This window comes from Pseudochaenichthys georgianus, chromosome 3 (genome assembly GCF_902827115.2).
Source record: "Pseudochaenichthys georgianus chromosome 3, fPseGeo1.2, whole genome shotgun sequence".
NCBI classification, from domain to species: Eukaryota; Metazoa; Chordata; class Actinopteri; order Perciformes; family Channichthyidae; genus Pseudochaenichthys; species Pseudochaenichthys georgianus.
In genome coordinates, this window is record NC_047505.1 from 16,722,406 (window position 1) to 16,744,891 (window position 22,486).

The following is a 22,486-nucleotide window of genomic DNA, read 5'->3' on the forward strand; positions in this document are numbered from 1 at the left end:
GGTACACTTGTCTTCTTTAAACATCGGGGTCAATTATGCTTCATTTAAGAGAAAGACAAAACAAACTAAACGTTCAGATGTTTCGTAAAAGACAACAGTTTTAAAGATTGGTGAGATAGACTATTGACAAATGATAGAAGACATGAGAGAAAGATTATTCCTCGTTTTGCACCTTAATTAGATGGAAAGTCACACTGTTTCCAAACTGATAGTCAGTTTGCTTGCCTGTGAAACCAAACAAACAGTAACACCTTGCAGAGCTGTTCTCAGAATCCAAACACAATTAAAATAATGAGAAGTGTGTTTTGTTTAGAAATATAACAATTTGTCAGACTATACAGGAAGATCTAAAGAAGGTGCACTTGTATTTGTTCCAACTAAACACAGAGATGTTGTTTGTGGGATGTCTACCTTCATCTCGATTACACCACACTGCTGCCATCTGCTGGCAGGAACATCAACAGCACCTTTAATATATAGTATAGAGTTTTATTGTTTATATTAAATCAGAAAGATAAGCACTATAACATACATTACAAACCAACAACATTTTATATCTCGGGGAAAAACAAATGACATTACAAATAAAAAGTAGTAACACTAGTGGACAAACAATTATTTAAATAACAGAACTGTACATTTTGCTAAAAAAAGGAATAGACAAAAAAACAAAACAGTGAGACTAAGAGACAGAAAAGGACAAAGCGCAGTTAGTACCAAACAGAGCTAAAGCTAAAGGGAGGGGATAACTAGCGGATACAGGTTACTGCTGGAATATGTCAATTCAAAATACAACATGTTAAGGCAGCAGAAGGCAGGCGTTCAGACAGCAGGGGAAAGAGGGAGGAAAAGAAAACACTTTCGACACAATTAACAGCAAAGTGGCTCCATCCCACTGTCTTAAGAGCTAACAAGAGAGCAGGTCAAAATGTATAATAGCTGAATATATAAACTCTTAGAAAACAACCCCAACACCCCTGAATGTCTTTCATACACTGGGAGAGCCCACAGTCCACTCAGTGCGACGCCTTCGGAACACAAACAGTGCCATGCACCATTTGTCCAAAATGATGCACAAGTTTTAAAATCCTCCTCCACGACATCCTTGTTCTCCGACTGTTGATCCGTTCGATGCCAGCAGGCGCTCTTCTTATCGATCGAAAGTCGACACACACTGTGGACACTGGACACATGTAATATTGTGATTTCTGGCTAATTTGATCCCCCACATTGTGAACACTGCATAATGCACAAGGCGCACCCGTTCAACAGGTTGCACTGAACTGAAAGGTTGCATAGCTAAGAGGAGCCAAAAAAAGGAGGGCATTTTTTGCTCCGAATCTTTTTCAGACACATAAAAGAAAGCGTTGTGATGTCATTTAAACAGGCACCAGGGGGCACTCAATGCCCTGAAGGCCCGGCTATTACATAATCAAATGTAAATATGAGCTCTGCACAAACACACATCACTATAGATCAAAGCCAAGGACATATATTATTTCTCAATAATGGCTTCATTCAACTTCTTTGGGTTATCAGGTAAAAACAAACAAACAAAAAAAGAGGATCCTACCAGTTTTTACAATATCAGTCGACACACTGTGAACCAATTAGTGCAAAAGAGGTTAAGTGCAATGTTACATGATGTCCGATGTCCACATGATGACTCTCTGAGTAACTGTTCAGATGGGGGGTGGGGGGTTCACTGCCACAACACGGGACAGGAAGCCGGATGCAAACAGCTATTTGTGGGCATCATGGATCCACAGCCCTTATTCACGACACTATTTAAAGTACAGTGAAAGCGCCATAACGAGTCAGTAAAAAATGTAAAATAAAACGTATGCAATGAATGTACATAAGTATTTAAAACAAGAGGGGAAAAAAGTTTTAAAAAAGATTTTCAAAGTTGAATTTGACGCTGTCCCAGTGCTGGAAACCACAGCCGGGGGGGGTATCCAACCAAATTGTAAGGAAAATATAGCATTTATTCATCGTAGAATTGTATCTCTTTATTAATTAGAAAATCTCTAAGTAATATTGACTTATTCAATCTCATCTTTTGTAAACAGTTTGCCCTTTTTGCTTCGAGTTTGAAATACATTCTAATCAGACTGCAATTGATATATATATATATATATTTATATATATTCAAATGTATAGATCTGTGGCAAACATTTGAAAAATAATCTGGTAACATATGCAAAGAAATACATTTATAAACAAGAATCTTTTTAGTCTTCATTTTTACCATGATTGTTCAGGAGCCTGAAGTAGTTTCTTTACTCCAGCTGTGAACGGCTCACTTCTCGTTTACAGGAGCCGCGAGGAAAGGAAAAGCATGTGTCGGCATTCCTGCTGCTCTTCGGCGTGGCGATGGGGTTGCTATGCTGCGTAACCATGGCGATGTGGTTGCCATGGCTTCAGGGGGGCTGTGAGCTGGCGATGAGAGAGCAGGAGAAGCGGGCATTGTTTCACGTGCTTCTTTTGAAGTGCAGAACTGGACCTGTTTCTGCTCCTGGCGCTGATTTGAATCCCAACTACTGCATCGACGCATCTCATTCAAAACACCGTCTTAGAGATGTGTGAGGGGGACTCTGCACCAAGCAGGAGTAAACAGTGTGTGTTCAAAAGTCTCCTCCTTAAAAGGTGTGTGTATACTTCACATTTGATGAATCTCAGTGGATGCATGCACTATGCATATAGAGATTGTTGGCATGCACATGTCAGATTTGTACACTCTTTACACTGCAAATCCACGTGTGTGTGTGTGTGTGTGTTCAGAGTCTGTCACTGCGGAAAGTATCCTCCACGGAGGGGTCCGGCAGCACCATGTCGGGGTCGCTGAGCATGCTCAGTCCGTCCAGGCCGAGGGGCTCGATGTGCAGCTCGTCCTCCAGCGGGAAGCAGCCCTCCGAGTCGAAACACTCGGGCACCGTGGAGAGCGCGCTGCTGATGTCCTTCGACAGGCTGGAGTCATCTGAGAGAGAGAAGCAGACGACGGTGGGTGAGAGGTTCCTGCAGTCGGGAAAACAATTCCTCTTGCCATGGCTCACACGGTCACACTGTCCTCATCATTAGACATCACAGCTGTTAAATAAATACAGCTAACACTCTTCTCCCTTTCAGACTGAACAGAGTATCCCTGTCTGTTCAGCCAAGGTTACACCCAAACATCAGTCACGCAGCCTTCATGAGGTATGAAGGTTCATCTTCCTCCTATTACAAATGCCGACTTCTATATATTTAAGTATTATATAAGCAAGCATAGACAGCTGAGTCGGTGCTTCTGCTAGCCGGTATTTACCGGACTTTGACAGGAAAGATGTGAAACCTGTCGTTTACTGACGGTTGTGCCGATTCTGGCTGGAGTGTTAATTGACAGCTGTTGCATAAACTTCACACGATCCACAACCTGCATGTTATAGATGCGCTTCGGCAGAAATAGCACTACAGACAGCGCGACGTGATTATGCAGGCGAACATTTCTCAATGATGATTTCAATGAAATATAAATAAACACGCCTTGATGATGTCATTCTTTCTAAAGCCTTTGTTTTTAAGCTGAATAATAAACAGATACTATTTAACCGGAGATGTCCCATCCCGGTTCATCTCACCGGTCATGTTGCCAAGCACCATTTCTTTCTAACTGAAACGCTGTTCTGAGTTTTTGAAGGGGACCCAGGTAAACATTAAAAACTATGGAGAACACTACAAGACACAATGTCATAAAACACAACGAGGACAAAACAAACAACTTCATAAACTTAATAACTAAGACAAAAATCATAAAATGTATATTTATCACAGGTTTTAACTAGATGCAATCAATCAAACAATGATACATCTCTAAAGAGAGGAATCAGTTTCAAGAAACACACATGACACTTATACTTGCGTCTCGTGACACTTTCATGCTGGAAAAAAGAGTAATATCATTATTAAAAATGCTCATCTGACTGGAGACAATTCATTGCAAACTGTCTACAGCTACCCTTTTTATTTGTAACCAGAGACCATCTTCGCTGTTCCTAATCATAATCGTCAGATGAATATTAAAATGTCCTCGCTCGTTGTTTTGTTTCATTAAACGGATCAGTACTAGCAATCATCAACATCTGTTTTCGTAAACAAGAAATAATAATCTGTACTTACCTACCTAACTTACTTCCCTAACCTGCCTGCATAAAATGGAAACCCAATTTTAAAGCAATAACATGGTAAACATTGGATTTCTGCCCAGAACAATCATCTAACCCCCCGTCAAATTGTGTTTTTGTGTCTGTTTCCCCTCCTTCACACAATACTCATTTTCTTTCCGTTATAAACAAACAAAAACAATCCTCTTTCGCTCCCAGGATGCACCTTTAGTGGCCTATGAGGGACACACAGAAAATAACCCCCCCCCGCTAGGTCTTACCAGTGAGGATGATGTTGGGCAGGCCTCCGCTGCAGTTAGAGTACAACATGTTGGACCTCATGTGCATGGGGTCCTGCAGGCTCCCGTGGCTGCCCCCCAGCCCAGAGAGGGCAGCCTGGGAGTAGTAGAGCAGGGAGGAGGAGGGGTCAAAGCAAGACCCCCCCGCCGTGGAGCTCATCGCGCTCTCCAACAGAGAGAACTGGTCGAACTAGACGGCAGATGGCAGAGAGGAAATGGCAAACGAGAGAAAGTGCAGAGAATCAGCGAGCCGAGTTCACATTGGCAGGAAATCTGTTTCCACAGTGCATAGACAACATATTCATATTAAAACTGAAGGCAGTGACACATTCGGTTCTTAATTATCTTATTAAATGTGATTATTAGATATCGTGTGGGCTAAATATCATGAAATCCATTCTAAAGAGTCTTTTATTCTGAAAAGCGTCTGTTTAAAACAAGGTATTTTGTTTTAACTTCTTTGTGTATTAGAAGTCGTTTTTGCTTCAAAGGGGCCCTTTCATGGTAATGTTCTGGTTGCATAATTGTATTTTGTATCTCGCCTGTGTCTACATGCTTTAATGTTCTCATACTGCCCGTGCTGCTGCACCTCTTTTCACCCTCTGCCTGAAAAAGACAGGGTGCTTCAGTGTGCTGTTGGCTAGTAAAGTAAGTGGTGTGTGCGCACACGTGTGTGTGTGTTAACCTGTACCTGATAAGGGTTGGACTTGGTCTGGCGATTGAACTGCTGCTCCATGAAGGGGTCGTTGAAGAAGGCTGACATGTTGTTGAGCTGTCAGAAAAGACGATAGTCAAACGTAAGCCGAACTCTGAACTCAGAATGATATACTGCTGTGCAGAATATTATCTTTTTCAGGGTGTGTGTGTGTGTGTGTGCGCATGCATGGACAGCAAACTCACACACACCCTGACACTCTTCAAAGCACTTACTTGGCTCGTGTTGAAGTCCAGAGGGATGTTCTGAAGAGAGGAAAGAGGCTGTTGCTGCTGCTGCTGCTGCTGCTGCTGTTGTTGATGTTGTTGCTGCTGTTGTTGTTGTTGATGTTGCTGCTGCTGTTGTTGTTGTTGATGTTGCTGTTGTTGTTGCTGCTGCTGCTGCTGTTGTTGCTGCTGCTGCTGCTGCTGGTGGCATTGTCGGCCCTGGTCCACTGCATGCTGGGATTGCTGGTAAAGCGGATAGGGTGGGGGCGGCTCCCTTGGCATGTTGCTGGTATCCAGAGGAACTCCCTACACAGGACAGATCATTCCAGCAGGAGTCAGTGAAGACTAACTTAAACTTCACTCAAGAGTTGAAGTTTATTTATTCTGATTGTAGTGTCATTACTCAACAACACTCAACCCATCAAATCAGGGGGGAAACCATGGCACCAGGAACTTTTGCTTTAACGTCCGACTACATTGTATACAAAGAGTTTTAGTAATGATGACATTAGGCCATGAGGACAGTCCGAGCCCGATACTGTCAATCAACATAGTTTCAACACAACATCCCATCAAAACCTATACATTTTTCTCATTCTATTCAGTTTTATAGCTTTGTACATTTCTATTTCAAATTCTGTGCCTTACAATATAGATATACCCTCTTGTTATTAAGGTAATGTGAAGGTATGTGTACCTGTGTGATGGGGGACAGCGAGGGGGACATGGTGGGAGACAGCTGCTTGGCCAGACCCCTGCGCTGCTCGGTCCCTGGAGACAATGTCAGAGGGCTGATGGGTGCTGTCCGTCGCCGGGGGGAGTTGCTGGACATGCGCAAGGACGAATTGATGGAGGGATTGCTGAGCGACGACTGCAGCTGGCAGTTGCTGAGGGACGCCTGGATCGAGGGATTGCTCAGAGAGGAGGAGAGACCTGCAGGGGCAGGAGAGGCAGGGGCACATCCATCAGACAAAGAAAGTATTGTGCTGTGTCTAAATGTGGGTACCTCCCTTAGTACACTGCATGTCTTGCACTGAGAACACTTATGCATGGTGTGAATCCTGACTGTTACTGTTGTCTCAAATTGCACACGGCTGCTGTCTCTCTGTCAATAATTGCTAGCTAGCTACTAGCTAGTAACATCATCGTTCTTGGTAGCTAATCATTTAACTCCTCGATTACCCGATATAATGAATTCTGGTTTCTTTGTGACGCCAGTTGCTTGAATTGTAAAATAAACCTAGATGTATCGCTTTTATTTGTATAGTGCTGCATTTACAGGAGTGCAACCTGACTGGTGGCTTTATTTCCATTACGCAGACACAATCCAATGGAAGAATCTCCTTTTTTTTGTTGAGGGACTTGGAACGGGTCGACCTGTAAAAATACGTCATCATTGCACCACTGTTTTGAGTGCACCTCTTATAGTGCACTGCATTCAGCCATACTTTGTAATGGTATTCACGTTTGGAACTCAAAACAGCAGATGCGAGTACAGATGTGCGCAGATTGAGACACAGCATCAGAGAGTAGATGCACATTAGGATGAATGTAACGAGGCAGCACTGAATCTGGAGCAGATATGGGCCCTCGGAAACCAGGAAGAACATGTGGAAGTTATGATGTGGCGTGAAGTCTATTTTCCAGAATACTCTCCAGGCCTGCCACCCAAAACACTACACTTTATTGTGTGTCTGGGGAGGGAGAGAAACGGTGGAGAGAAGAGGGGAGGAAAATGAGAAGACAGAGGGGATCTGAGGGGAAAGAAAAGAGCTGATTGTAGCGAGCCGGAACAGGGTCAGAGTTCTTGTGGTTCTTTGGGGCTCCGCCAAGCTGAACTGTGTCCGGCATGGGAGCCCGACCACACATCCACTCACAGAACACAGAGAGGAAAGACTGAGAGGGAGCAGCGGTGGGTGTGATCGGATCAGGCGGCAGAGTTCACAGTGAGGAGACAGAGGCATCATTCAATGAGCTGTCCATAATGTCTGCTGGGCTGGCAGAGGAGGAAACCTGGAACCTGCTCAAAGCAGCAGTGATTCACAACTTTGAATGTGAAGCTGAAGCAGACTTTCACAATATTGAACCTACAAAGAAAAGAATCCCCAAGGATACTAACTCACTGACAGGCCCAGAGTTTGTAATCTCGACAGTCAGTAGGGGCGTATGTTAAATGACTATTTTCCACTGCATTTTACCAGCTTGACTCGCTTTTGGTACCAGGTTTCTTGATTTTGTTTTCTACTGCAGGTCCTCCCCCTCAATGTAGGTGGTATTTTCAACTGATATTCACAGCAATGCTGCGCGAAACTGCTCTGACATCTTCTTTAACACGACACAGCTATGGATCTTTTCGACGGAAACCAAACTGAGCAATGTCTCTAGACACAATCCAACTCTAGAGACCAACTCTGATCGATTTCTGTTGGTGCAGGTCCGGTCCAGTACTAGCTTAAACAGAATGAATTGTCGTCATACCAATTGAAACAGAATTTGTCAATATGACCATTCTGGCCAATTAAAAAGCAACCATGGCCGGCCTCTGGTGGCATAGCGCTAACAACGGCGTCACAGTATTTAATCTGACGGTAGCTGCCAAGTCAAGTCTGATCTGGTCCCGTCTGGTCCAGTGTTTGGCTTGATTTGATGCTGGATTGTCCCTTTTTTTTAAACCAGCCAGACCCTTGTCTATAGTTGGTCAGTTGACTATGGTGTGGTTTAGCTGGCCAGGACATGAGTACAAAATTGCAGCTACTAATGATGGAAGCGTGTCTTTTTATAAATGGCGGATTTATGTGACTCTGCTGCTCATGTTCTACTGCGCAGATGTAAAAATGAAAGACAAAATGCAAAAACAAAGGTGGGGGCGGAAGTTATGTAATCAGTGTATGTGAGTACTGCAATAGAGTACTGCGACAAGCCTAGCCTGCGTAGAACCTTAAATACAATACAACTTTATTTATAAAGCATTTAAACCTCCAGACCAAAGTGCTGTACAGGCAAATAGATAAAACAAAGCATACAAAAAAGTAACACAGCTCAGCTCACTCACCATAAAACAAGTACAAGTAAAAACAAAAAAACAATTTAAATGCAAAAAAGCAACACTCTGAAAGATGTTGAAACGCCAAATGTTAAAACGCTAAGGAGAAGAGGTGGGTTTTAAGAAGCGATTTAAAAGCAGGCAGTGTGGAGGCCCGTCTGATCTCCAAGGGCGCTAGAGCGTAAGGTAGGGTAGGTAAGAATGGAGAAACCAGCTCGAGTGCGCTAGAATTTGAAAGTACGCTGTCGAAAAAAAGTATGCCCCCTCCTTCAGACTTTCTTACAGAGCCCCTCCTCCAACACACACTAACGCGCACGAGATAAGTTTGTGCACGAGATGGAAGGCTGACAGGCAGGTAGGCCATCCAGTTATTTTAGCCGGGCCGGCTAAAATAACTGGTCGTGCTTTTTACAGTACTACGGCTTCCACAGATGAAATTTGTTTATGGATTTATTGTCAAAGCATTTAATGTATTCATTGTTATCTGGATGTTAAGAGCATTCCATGGAATATAACCAAAAGTGTTTCTGAAGTGAATTACCTACCCTACCTTTAAGTGAGAGGACTCCAAAAAAGTATTAGGGAAATGTTCAACTTTTGCCACAAAAAATATTGTCTCCAAGCCAGTCAAGAAGTGCTCTACCAAGCTGTGGAAATGCGGCACAAGTAAATTCAGATAACACAAGGAATGACGGACAGACTATCATTATAGTTGTGTTGCTCGGCAACCACCGAAATCTTGCAAGATGACACATTCTTGTAACCCTAACTCCTATTGATTGACAGTTTGCTAAGGAAACAGACGGGGAAATAATGGTGGGCTGGAGAGGAGACAGAAAAACACCTCAGCAGAGAAGAATGGAGTTTATATGAGCAATGTGAACATCAGGTGAGCTTTTATTCCGAACAGCTCTGAAAGCATTCTTTCATACTTTTAGTAGATAGTGCTTTATTTGTTTAAGAGTTACATAAGTCCAACAGGGTGTAAAGCATGCACATAAACACAAAAAACGTGCTTCACCCACCCTGCGAGTTGCCGATGCCGAGGTGCATCATGGCGGCCGGCAGGTTTCCGGTGCTGCTGCCCCCGCTGAGGTTGGGGTACCCTCCATTGTCCTCCGGGTCCAGAGGGGTGGAGAGAGGGGAGGCGAAGTGCAGGTTGCTGAGGTCGGGCAGGGAGCCCCCGGTGTTTAACAAACCCTGGTATTGGGACAGACCCGGGTTCTGCTCCGGGGACGGGAATATGCTGCGAATGCAAATAGAAAACGTTTGTGACTCATCAGTAAATCACTAAATTCATGTAAATATATTGCTCATAACTGAATGCAGATGCCATTTCAGATTGACAAGACGTTTCTTTGACTCCCATCCACTTGTTCTTGTTTTTCCCACCCACTCCCCATTTACTCCAATATTTCTCTAACTTCCATTTGTGCTCATATGCCGCATTAGCAGCATATGAGCAGCGACAGTGACTCATTGTTGTTTGTACCCACAGAAACTGGCACAACACAAAACAATGAACAAACACTTTCGTCCAAAAACACACAAACAGTGTCCCTCTCTGTCAGAAAAACTGACAACATGAAATAAAGAGGCCCAGTAGCTGTACTGTGTTGCTCTCTGTTTATTATTAACTCGAAACAAAGCCTGACCATCTACTGCTGCTGCTGCTGGAGAGCTAATGAATTGCTAGTAAAAATGGAGACGTCTGTTTACCTCTAAATCATGCCATGACACCGGAGGGCGTTTGCACTGGGAAAACAAAGCCTTTGGAATCTGATTGTAATGACTCTGTTCCTCTTATTTCAAAAGGGTTGGAGTTCTAAAGAGGAACACAGACATCCTGTTTGGCGAGGTGGGAATGTGCGGCATCTCATCTCTATGATTCCATTGTTTCTTGTGACGAGCTACAGTGATCTGCCGCCCATGTGGCATTGTAACATCACACTGCTGGTGATGATCTTGAAACAGTTGGGTAAAAAGATAAAGGTTTACTTATGAATAAGATAAAAAGCTCCTTCCCATTGACTTACTTTATTCCAGGCACTTCACATGATTTCGGCCTTGATGACAGGGACTGGACCTGAAACAGAAACACATAAAATACAATTAGATCAAATGAAATTAAACATTAACACAACATTTTAATCCTTGGACTATTATTTTCAGCAATGAAAAAAGAACAACTGACAAGGTGACCATGGAGCCCGGCTCGAAGCAGAGTATGTGGCCACATACTGAATAAACCGCAGACTCGACAAATTATTTTATTAACTTAAAAAGTATTGCTTCCCTAAAAAAAAAAAAAACTTGGTTCCACAGTGTACCAACAGCTGAACTGTGGTAACAACAACTTAAAAAAAAATGAAGGCAGCTCTGATCGCTGTTTTCTGTAACTGTCCAACCTTGTTCGCAGTTTTTTTTCCCAACCTCTTTCCTTCTCTCCCTTGATCCTCCTAAGCAACAGTCATCATTTTGTTAGCAGCTGTGTGTTATCAAGTATTAACAACCTCTGAAATGTCCAAATTGACGAATCAGAATCGAGTATTGAACTAAGCCATGTAATAATATAGTATAGTATGTAAGGGGGTCAAAACACTGAATAGTTCCAAGACATTGACAAAGAAACCGTTTTTTAATGTGTTTAAGTCATGTCATGGCTGATACCTGAACTGCTAAACATGGTCTATATGGGCACCGATTCTCTGTGATAGATCAGGCTATTGAAGTATAATCAAATAATAAAACATTGCACATTTCCAAAATAATGTCCTTCCTTCCCTCAGGATTGGTTGAGCAAAAAACAGTAATGTCCAAATCAAAAAGACATTAATACTTGGAAATGAAAATAAGCACTGACAGGCCAATGTTTTGTTTCATCAAATGTGGAATATAACAGTGCACAAAAAGAGGGTTTGTGCTTTTTCTCGTCTAGTTTGACGATTTCACCATGAGGCTTTGACATGGGGCTGCTGACATTCCTGATGATTGAAGTGTCTGTCCTGCTGACTGAATATCTATTTGTTCTCATGCAGAAAGACTGGTCCAACTTGTAGCCTGACATGTGTCAAGAATTTACTGTGTCACAATTACCTATCAATGTGTCCATTCTTAAAAATGGATGGATGGAAATATCAATACATTTCACACATTGTGTGTTTTGTGATACAATAACACTATCGACCTGTGTGCATGTTTCCTGAAATCGGATTTAAACGAAAAAAGGTAATCTATCCCCTTTACTCGGACATAATGCAAGACCCCTGTTGGGGTTCCACAAGGTTCCATTCTTGGACCATTACTGTTTTCTCTGTACATTAATGACTTGCCTAATGTATGTCCTGAGTTGAATGTGCAAATGCATGCCGATGATGCGGTCATCGTTGTACATGGGAAGAACACTGAAATGATCTCATCCTGTCTCTCAAATGCATTGGACAAGGTTCAACACTTGCTGAACAACATTTGCTTACAGTAAAATGCAAAAAAAAACAGTATGCATGATGTTCAGTAAACGACCAGTCAAAATCGAAGGATCCAACGTGTTTTTAAACGGAGCAGAAATAGAACTAGTCCCCCACTCCAAGTATCTTGGAGTTAGGGCTGGGCGATTTTTTCGGTTTTAACGATTAATTTGCATTTTTACTTTCCTACGGTTTGTGAAATGGCTGAACCGAAAAATCGCGATTTTAAAACATTTCTAGACTCCGCAGATTTGTTTTGCTTTAAGGGACTCCGTAGTAGCTTACTCTCTCACTTTCCAGAACGCGCACAAAACTCAGCCACATTGCCTGTGACTCCCGGATCTGCAGCTCTGCCCGATCTGCTGTTGTTATGCTGTGTTCGTTATTCTCGCGTCCAGGAGAGAAGCTTTAAAAAGGAGACTAAATGGAGTCTCTGCTAAGGTTCAAATGGTGCTTTAATTAAAAAAGGCGCGGGTATGGATGCAGTCAGAAAAACAGCTGTGTTCTGGCTCTCGTGAGCGAAGGGAAGAGAGCGAGCTCCACCTCTCCAGCTGTTATATTTCCTCTGCTGGCTCCTCCCTATGTGCCGGTTGGCGCTGCTGGGGGCCGGCCCTCCACGTCTCCAATGTTCGTTGTTGAGCATAACAGAGGAATCAGACACTGTACATTCAATATATAACTAATATATAACTACACACATATATGTCTGTAAACAAACGTATTCAAATAAACTGTACCTTCATTTAATATTCAGCAATAATAATATCTCAACGTCTATAGTTGTAGTGTTGAAATCAGTAGGTTTCGGTGTGCAACACTCCGTCTCATATCGCTACTAAATTCACCTCTATAGTAAATGGCATATTAGCCACATGCTAAATGCTAACCGGAGATGAAGGATTTTCAGAATAAAAGCTTAACAACTGGTTGTGCACAAGAACTTCTGGTTTTTCAGTATAAAACAGCATTTAAACTGACGGTATGTTTAAGGTACTTTATGCCATCAAAAACATTGATTTTAATTTCTAACACTGTGCGCATGTGCAGAGCTGCAGATCGGGTAGTCACATAGCCTACTACAATCACATTCACCGCGCCACCGACAGACGTACCATCAAAATGTCCACGAACACAGATGAAGAACTCATTCCTAAAAAAGGTGCTACTTCAGTTGTATGGAAGTGGTTCGGGTACAAGCAGTCAGACATAGAACAAACAACTGTTCTGTGTAAGGTCTGTAGAAAGACGATCGCAGCAAAACATGGGAACACAACCAACTTATTCCAGCACCTGCGACAGAGACATGCAGTGGAATGGCAGGAGTGTGTAGCACTAAGAGATGCAGATGCTAGCTCAAGCCACAAAGTGCCTGCAAAAAAGCAGGTAACCTTGGCAGCAGCATTTTCAACAGTCATTCCTTACGACAAGAAAGGGCCCCGGTGGCAGGCGATCACAGATGTTATTTTGTTTGAGGGTATTTTTTTATTATTCATTTCATTATCATTATTTATGTGTTGTATTTCATTTTACAAGTTTTTCAGGGATGGCCTACAAGAGATTTTTTTCTCAGTTTGATTTAAAAAAAATCATTGCACATTAATGACAGCCAAGTGCCGTGGTGCTGTTTTTATTTAATTTTTTTTATTCTTGAACAACTGATTTGTTCACATAGGCCTAGACTACTTGGTAATCTCATTTATTTTTATTGTGTTAATAAAGAAAATATGTATTTAAATGTTGCCTTGGTCTGGTTTGTTTAGAAAAAAATAGGAAAAAAATCGAGGTTTAAATCGAAAATTGTCCATTAGTTAGGAAAAAAAAGAAAAAGAAACACATTAAGAAAGTATCCAATACCATTAAATTCAACTTGCAAAATGTTATGAAGTCAGTGTGCATCTTGACCGGGTGCCGACATTACCTATTGATGCAGCAACCACTGTAAGTACTATTCGTGTTTAATTAGACTTCTCTATTTCAGTTATTCTACTCTGTATAATTGTTCTGTAGTTATTGTAGCTAAATCGGCGCTTTTGAGAGATTTTAAATCTCAGATCTGATCACGTGAACCTGTTAAACAGGGCTCAGTAGGCAATCAAGCGTGCATTAAAATAGGCACGGCCTCTCAGCTGTCGCCCATCAGCTGTAGAGAGTTAACTAATTAGAGGGGCGTGGCACCACAGCTGTGTGAACTCAGCAATCAGGCGTCCATTTAGGTAGCTCTTTCCTTCAGCGTCAGACAGCCGAAGACGGACAAAGACATTGGAGTCCTGCGGGAGTCTCTAAGACTGACAAAGACATTGGAGTCCTGCGGGAGTCTCTAAGACTGACAAAGACATTGGAGTCCTGCGGGAGTCACGAGGGTGGCAAAGAGGAGGCAAATCCTACTTTGATTGAGCTAAGCATCGCTGGCGTTTTATTTTTATTTTCTTTAGCTTTCTAGCCCCTCATGCTATAATCATGTGTATTTTCTCCATTCCTGTTCATGTGTCTTCTCGCAATTATCACTGGCCCCGTGTATCTCTTAATCGCTATAACCGGCCTGCTCTCGTCTATCCCACGTGCTCCACTGAGATCCAACATCTAGTTTCAGGCGGCCTGTGGAACTGCCAGTCAGCTGTTCCTAAGGCTGACTTCATCTCTGGCTACGCCTCCCTGCAGTCCCTGGATTTCCTTGCTCTCACTGAGACCTGGATTACTCCATTCAACACATCCACCCCAGCAGCTCTCTCCACAGCATATTCCTTCTCCCATACACCCAGACCCACTGGCAGAGGAGGGGGCACTGGTCTCCTGCTCTCTCCCAAATGGAGCTTTTCCCTCTTCAAGCTACCTAACTTCACTCCTTCCACCTTTGAATTCCATGCCGTCACAGTAACCCATCCTATACAATTAACCATTGTTGTTCTCTACCGTCCACAAGGTGCCTTGGGGGACTTCTTGGAGGAATTGGATAATCTCCTATCACACATCCCTGAATCTGGCCCTCCCGCTGTACCTCTCGGAGACTTCAACCTCCAGACGGGGAAGATAGACGAACTAACATCTCTGTTAACCGCCTTTGCTTTCTCACTGTCTCCGTCCCCACCAACTCATAAAGCTGGCAATGTCCTTGATCTCATATTCTCAAGGAACTGCGCTACTTCTAACCTCTCTGTAAACCCGCTCCACACATCCGATCACTTCTTCATTTCGCTCTTCTTTTTCTGACTCACCTTTACTCACCGCTGGGTCACCAGACCCTCTTTCCACCGGCACACTAACCTCCTTTTCCCCTCTCTCTCCAAGTGAGGTTCTTACCCTCATTACCTCTACCCGCCCCACCACCTGTCCTCTGGACCCTATCCCTTCAAACCTCCTTCAGACTATCGCTCCAGATATTCTACCGTTTCTCACCCATTTCATCAACACTTCTCTAACTTCTGGTCACTTTCCAAACAGTCTCAAGGAGGCAAGAGTAAACCCTCTCCTAAAGAAACCCACTCTCAACCCGTCTGATGTTATAAACTACAGGCCTGTCTCTCTCCTCCCGTTCCCGTCTAAAACACTTGAACGCGCTGTCTTTAAACAACTCTCCTGTTATCTCCATCAGAACAACCTTCTGGATCCGCACCAGTCTGGTTTCAAGGCAGGTCACTCCACATAAACTGCCCTCATTGCTGTCACTGAGGAACTGCACACTGCCAAAGCAGCCTCCCTCTCCTCTGTCCTCATCCTGTTGGACCTGTCTGCTGCATTCGACACGGTGAATCATCAGATCCTCCTTCGCACTCTCCAAGAACTTGGAGTTTCAGGCTCTGCACTTTCCCTCCTCACCTCATACCTCAAAGACCGTACCTACAGGGTAACTTGGAGAGGGTCCGAGTCCGACCCTTGTCAATTAACTACAGGGGTCCCTCAGGGCTCTGTTCTTGGTCCCCTCCTCTTCTCCCTGTACACAAACTCGCTCGGATCTGTCATTAGCCCGCATGGTTTTTCATAACACTGCTGACGACACCCAATTAATTCTGTCCTTTCCCCGCTCAGAGACCCAGGTCGTCGCACGCATCTCTGCTTGTTTAGCTGACATCTCTCAGTGGATGTCCGCTCATCATCTCAAGCTCAACAAAACTGAACTGCTTTTCCTTCCGGGAAAAGATTGTCCCACTCTTGACCTGACTATCAACATCGGCCCCTCTGTTGTTTCCCCGACCCAGACTGCAAGGAATCTGGGTGTGATCCTAGATAACAACCTGTCCTTCACTGCAAACATCGCTGCTACAACCCGCTGCTGCAGATACACGCTTTACAACATCAGGAAGATACGTCCCCAGCTGACCCAGAAAGCGACGCAGGTTCGGTTCCAGGCTCTCGTCACCTCACGCCTAGACTACTGCAACTCCCTCCTGGCTGGTCTACCTGCATGTGCCATCCGACCTCTGCAGCTCATTCAGAATGCAGCGGCTCGTCTGGTCTTCAACCTTCCTACATTTTCCCACACCACGCCGCTCCCTTTATTGGCTTACGGTAACTGCCAGAATTCACTTCAAGACACTGGTACTTGCGTACCATGCTGCGAATGGATCTGGGCCTTCCTACATCCAGGACATGGTTAAACTGTACACCCCAGCGCGTGCTCTACGCTCTGCATCAGCCAAACGACTCGCTGCACCCTCGCTGCGAGGGGGACCCAAGTTCCCATCAGCAAAAACACGTGGGTTTGCTATCCTGGCTCCAAAATGGTGGAATGAGCTCCCCATTGACATCAGAAAGCTTACACACCTTCCGGCGCAGACTGAAAACTCATCTCTTTCGACTCCACCTCGAGCGATAGAATTACTAACAAAGAACTGCTAACAGAGCACTTATATACTAATAAAGGACTGGCTTATCCAGTTGAGTAGCACTTGAAATACTTGGCTCTATGAAACCTGATGTACTTATATGATTCTGTTTTCTTCAAGGTTGTGTCTTCCTGGTCGAATGTACTTATTGTAAGTCGCTTTGGATAAAAGCGTCAGCTAAATGCAATGTAATGTAATGTTAAACAAATCCTTTCTTTACTGTCAATGCTGCAAAGTCATATCTCCACTGTATGATTCTATCCCACATTGAATACTGTACTATTGTTTTACAAACAGGTCGTTTGCTTGTGCCACAAACCTGAAACCCATAGAACAGCTGTACAAGAGAGCTATCAAGGTTTTTGACAGAAAGCCAAATTCATACCACAACTCCTTGAAAAACACAATTTCTTGAGTTTTGACCATTTAAAGTCTTTTAAAAGTGTGTGCTTTATTTATAAATGTTTACATGGACTGGCCCCCCCTCCCTTAGGGGAATTCATCCACAAAAAACACACTGGACGCTGCACTAGGTCAGAAACCAGAGGAGACTGTGAGGTCCACCGGCACAGACGGACCACTTTCGGACAAAATGTCCTCTCCATTAAAGGCAGCTCATTGTGGAATAGCCTCCCAACTGAGATACGGGATTGTCCCACTCTCAATAGTTTTAAAGGACAACTTAAAGAATGGTTGAGAAACAAACAGACGTGTAATCACAGCTAAATGCACTTTAATACAGAGGTCTCTCCTCTTGCACTTTATGTAGCACTTTTATCTTATCTTGCACTTTATATGTCGTAGCTGCTACATTGTACTGCCATGTGGTAAATGCTTGTATGCTGCTCATGCTCTTTCTGCATATCATGTATTTATTTTTGCTATGTAAATAAATGTCATGTTCTTATATGTTGTATGTGACGGACTATGGATGGAAATGAGCTCAAAGCTAAAATCTGGCTCATTTACACTTGTAAGCATTATTTTTGTTTTAAAGTGTTCATCAATGTGCACTGTCCCAGTTCACAAACGATTAAATGAAATGAAAATGTAACCACTGTATTATAATACATATAATACAACCAAATTATTGTTAATACCCAGTCCTAATCTGAAAATACATAAACTGTCTGATTCCAGTCATTGTGAGCACAGAAAGCACCATCAGATGGAGGAAGTAGCAAGTGGAGTGAGTCTCACCTTCTTAGCCTCCCACAGCTGCTTGGGAAGGGGCTTACTGACACCTATTAGGTTCTCCTCGTTATTCAGCGTGGGGAAGGAGAAGACTGCAGAGACGAAGAAAGTACACTTAAATTAAACTTATTCTACAGACAAACGTACGTAAATCATCTCTTCATTACCGACGGAATGCTCAACTCACCGTTTCCGGAGCTGTCCACCTCCGCCTCAATCACACTGGCTGCATTCCAGCCTTCACGAGACAAACAAACAAACAACAAAAAGGAGAGGGGGCGGGATGATCGATGGAGAAATAAAGAAAGGACTTAGAAACAAAAACACATGAACATTAAAGGATATTTCAAAGTTAAACATCTGTTTGAATTATCCCGGCATGTCTGGCACAATGATGTGTCGCTCAGGCCCTTTGGAATACACACTGCAATTACTGTGTGGCTTCATAAACACAACAGCTGGACATCTGGCATCATGTTATCAGTCACAGAGACGAGGAGAGGGAGGAGGGGCGCTGGGTGGGGGGTTTATAGACTGATGAGAAATAAAGAGAGGGCCATTGTTTTTATGGGACCACAAAGAGCCTCTTTTTCCTTCCTTTTCACTGTAGAACTGATCCCAGAAACATTTGTCTTTCCTTCCTTTTAACTTGTCTCTGTTCGTGTCCAACTCTTGTGTTTAGCAACAACACTTCCTCTGCACTCTGTTACTTATTAGAGAAATATTTTGTTGTTTCTCTCGATATTTAAGACTCCTCATCGCTCATTCTCTTGCATGAGCTTTTGAACCGTTGCCCAGCCATTCCTCCTCATTCCACGCTCTCATTCTCTCTGAGGCTCATTCATTTTGAGAGGCTGATGGAGCAGATGGGATAATGAGGCGATACAAATAGTCTGGCATCGTTTCATCTCTCCCTCAAAAGGTGTTTTTTCTGCGAAGCTCGCCGAGGCGCAACTGGAACGGAAACGGGACAACTGGGACGGAAAACGACTTTCCAATTTGCAGAAAACCCAACGAAAAGTCTGATTTACATTAAAAAGTACACTTAAAATAACATTTGACAATTGACATGTCATGTCACTTGTTAGACGCTTTTATCCAAAGCGACTTACATACTCAATACTGTGAGCAATCCCCACAGGAGCCATTTGGGGAGAAGTGTCTTGCCCAGGGACACAACGACATGCTGACTGCAGTGGGGTTTGAACCTGTGAGTGTTTCTACTCCGACAGTGTGACTCAGCTGTAATTCCTAGTTAGATGCTTCTTTAATCAGCCGGGGTTTAACACCACTCGAAACCCGGCGAAACCTTTAGAGGTGTCAACGAGGCCCCGGGTACACGGCTCTCTGCACTCATGCGAGTAAGGCGGCACTGCTCGTTCCCCAACATGAGCCAGTGTGGTGTCACGGCCTCTTTTGGAGCTGAGGATATACAGCCCCGTATAGCTATGTGTAGTATGTGCTGCTGGACTATATACAGCAGGCTGCAGAAAGATTGAGCTGAATACAACGTGATCCTCCACAGGCAGCTCCTGTCAGGAAACATAATCATCCACACTTTAACTATAATGGCTCTGCACAAGAGGAGAACTGAAACAAAAACTCCATTGTTAATGTATTAGTCAATCAGCAAATAATGTATTGGAAACTACTTTGATATTAAAGAGGACATATTCTGCTCATTTTCAGGTTCATGTGTGTATTTAGTGCCTCTGCTGTGAAATGTCTCCATGGTTTAATTTTCAAAAAGGTCTTTATGTCTCTCATACTGCTGCAGCACCTCTTGTCTGAAACTAATGTGTAATATATGCAGTAAGTCGGACAATAAAAAAAATTTGGCATTGTAGAAAGACATTAGAGAATTTAGCAAACTTTATCTAACTTACTACTAACTAATATAACATTTATAATAAAAATGTATTGCTACCAAAAATGTCATGTTTGTGTACCAATACAATACACTCCAAAACATAATTGCAATATATTTAAAATCAAAATAATATTGTATAATGGGGCCTCTAACAGTTTTCTTAGTGTTCTGTGAAAGTAAACTAAATATCTCCTGGCTGGATGATGATGGCGATAAAGAAAATAATCTGTTGATTACCCAATAATCAAAATAACCGTGTTCCGCTTACCCAAGAGTATTATGATACATGGGTCACTAACAGAGCAATCCTAAACATGAATACACACACAGACTATTTCCAACTGGGTGTGAGCCATTTAAAGCACAACAGACCGCGTGTTGTAATTTGAAATAGCCACACTGGGTTTGTATGTGAAGCTCATTCTTGGCCCTGATCTTAAGGCAATATCCTGTTTAAACCTGTTGGCTAAACACAGAGAAAAGTGCTGTGCTGCAGGAGCCCTCCTCTCATCCACTCCACAGCTCATCAGCGCTCAGATCAGACAAAGTGCCAAAAACACATCGACGCTGGGATGGAAACAGCTCGGGAGGAAGGCAGAGAGGCATGGAGGAATTATTTGACTTAGAGTTAGATCCCTTTCTTTGGACCAATTACAATCCAAGAGTATAAATTGAACATTTTAAGCCGGCAGATTGTGATTTGAGTAAATGAGCCCAGATTGGCTTACAGGCCTCATGCTGGCTGCATGGACTGTGCTCTCTGTTAATAAATGACCTGCAGAACAGAAACGCAAACATCATAAACTAGCATGATTACTATGACATGAGCCCAGTATAGGAGCAGCCTGCGTACTGCGTGAGACGGAGAGGCTGTCTGCTAGAAAAACATGTTGCCTCTGTGCTGCGATGACATAGAGCTCTGCAGAGTAGAATGCACTGAATGAGTGTTTGTGGTGACGTCTCAATACATAAGTGGATGTTAATTACAATCTCCGGGCTGTTTTTAAGATTTTTAAAAGAGACTGCATAGCCTTGTTATAATTGATTTTAAGCGAGGGAAACTAGCAGCTTTGTTAGAAGGGAAGCCATAACAACAAATGACTTTTAAAAGGAGATATTATGCTCAGTTTTAGGTTAATATTTATATTTTGTCTCTCCTGTGACGTGTCTACCTGCTTCAATGTTCAAAAAGCTCTTTATTTTGCTCATACAGCCTGTGCTGCAGCACCGCTTTTCACCCTCTGTCTGAAACCAGAGCCCAGCCTACTCTGATTGGTTAGCTGGCCTGCTCTGTTGTGATCTCGTCAACAGCTTAGAGATGCCCCGCCCCCCCTTAGCGCTAGCCAATAGAAGCGCGAGTCTTACATAGTGATGTCACTATGTTATGGAAGTAAACAAAGAGTCCAATGGAGGTTTTCAGGCAGGGAGGGGGTTATGTTAAACGAGTCCTAACCAAAACATTCAACTTAAGTAACAATAAACAAACAAAAATCCTGATGGAAGGGGTCACAGTTTGTTATTCTATTTCTCCAGTGGAGACTATTTTGAAGAGAATATATAGAATCAATTTGAAAGGTCTATTGAGGGACTTTAAAGTGTGTGCGTGTGTTTTCTCTCACCATTGCGCAGGGAGGGACCTCGACCCATCTGCTGGTTCATGCCAAAGGGGTCCTGAGGGTTTGGGTTCATAGCGCTTGTATGGAGAGCCGAATCTGAGTTGGTTCTGTGTAGGATGAAGAGGAGGAGGAAAAATAAGGAAAATTATGCAAAGTGTTCCAGCACCTTGGACAGAGGCAGATGATTCCTCAGGGCCGCGGAGTTAGTGAGTCACTCTGCTTCCTGCTCTGCCTCCACACACGCTGCATTCATCCCACTGACCTTACTCATAAACATCATCACAGCGCCGCACTAAATGTTTATCTGTCTGAGATGTAAACAAGTTTGGCTCAGTGATGAAATAATGATCAAAGGTTTGTAATGCCTAATTATATCAATTCAGGGTATAGAACAAACTAATGCTGCCAGACGATAAGTCTAAAACTATTTTGATAATCGATAAATGTATTGTTTAGGTAACGCAGAAATATGGATATCCCTGCTTTTCTCATTGTATAAAATATTAACTTACATTTATTTGGGTTTTGAAATGAAAGACAATTAAAGACATCACCTTTGACTTTAACTGAGAAGCTGGAATGAACAGTATATATATATATACATATAATGTATGTCAACTATCTTTCAGTAAGATCATTTTCACACTGCTTTCCCTTGGGATTTGACACATACTGTTTCCACAATGACAAGTTATATGTCCTGTGAATACCTTTTTTCTGAAATATGAATTGGCAGCTATAAAATATAAATTGAAATCAGGGCTTTTTACTTCTGATATGAGCAAGTTCACTTATCACTTGTGCACAGACATGCATGGGACTACCCACACAAATCCCAGCGTCTTTGCACTCCAGCTGCGAGCTTTCTCTAGCGCTCTCAATTAAGCCCCGATGGCTCCTTTCATGAGTCATTCCTACGTTTCTTCTAGGGGGTGAATTGTTGTAATCACACTTAAGATTGATCCATCCTAATTTGATGCTTTTAGAGCTGCCCAGTTTGGTTTTATTCCGTCAATTATGGAAGACAGCATAGATAAAAAGAAAAAAACAAAGTTTAAAGATTAAAAAAATACAGTATTTAAAAAAAATAAAAATATGTTGGTTGTCTCAGGAA

At 42.9% G+C, this 22,486-nt stretch overlaps 1 protein-coding gene across 1 annotated transcript in view; it reads right to left on the reverse strand.

The window, feature by feature from the left end:
• Positions 1-513: 513 nt before the first annotated feature.
• The window catches only part of crtc3 (CREB regulated transcription coactivator 3), a 64,561-nt gene continuing 42,588 nt past the window's right edge, over positions 514-22,486 (reverse strand). The window contains exons 6-15 of the mRNA XM_071202610.1: positions 21,376-21,479; positions 18,074-18,124; positions 17,893-17,978; positions 10,442-10,491; positions 9,431-9,651; positions 6,060-6,295; positions 5,372-5,668; positions 5,133-5,213; positions 4,424-4,631; positions 514-2,980 (exon numbers count right to left, since the gene is read on the reverse strand). Coding sequence (XP_071058711.1) covers positions 2,781-2,980; positions 4,424-4,631; positions 5,133-5,213; positions 5,372-5,668; positions 6,060-6,295; positions 9,431-9,651; positions 10,442-10,491; positions 17,893-17,978; positions 18,074-18,124; positions 21,376-21,479 — 1,534 coding nt within the window. The 3' untranslated portion in view covers positions 514-2,780. The remainder of the gene's footprint in view (positions 2,981-4,423; positions 4,632-5,132; positions 5,214-5,371; positions 5,669-6,059; positions 6,296-9,430; positions 9,652-10,441; positions 10,492-17,892; positions 17,979-18,073; positions 18,125-21,375; positions 21,480-22,486) is intronic.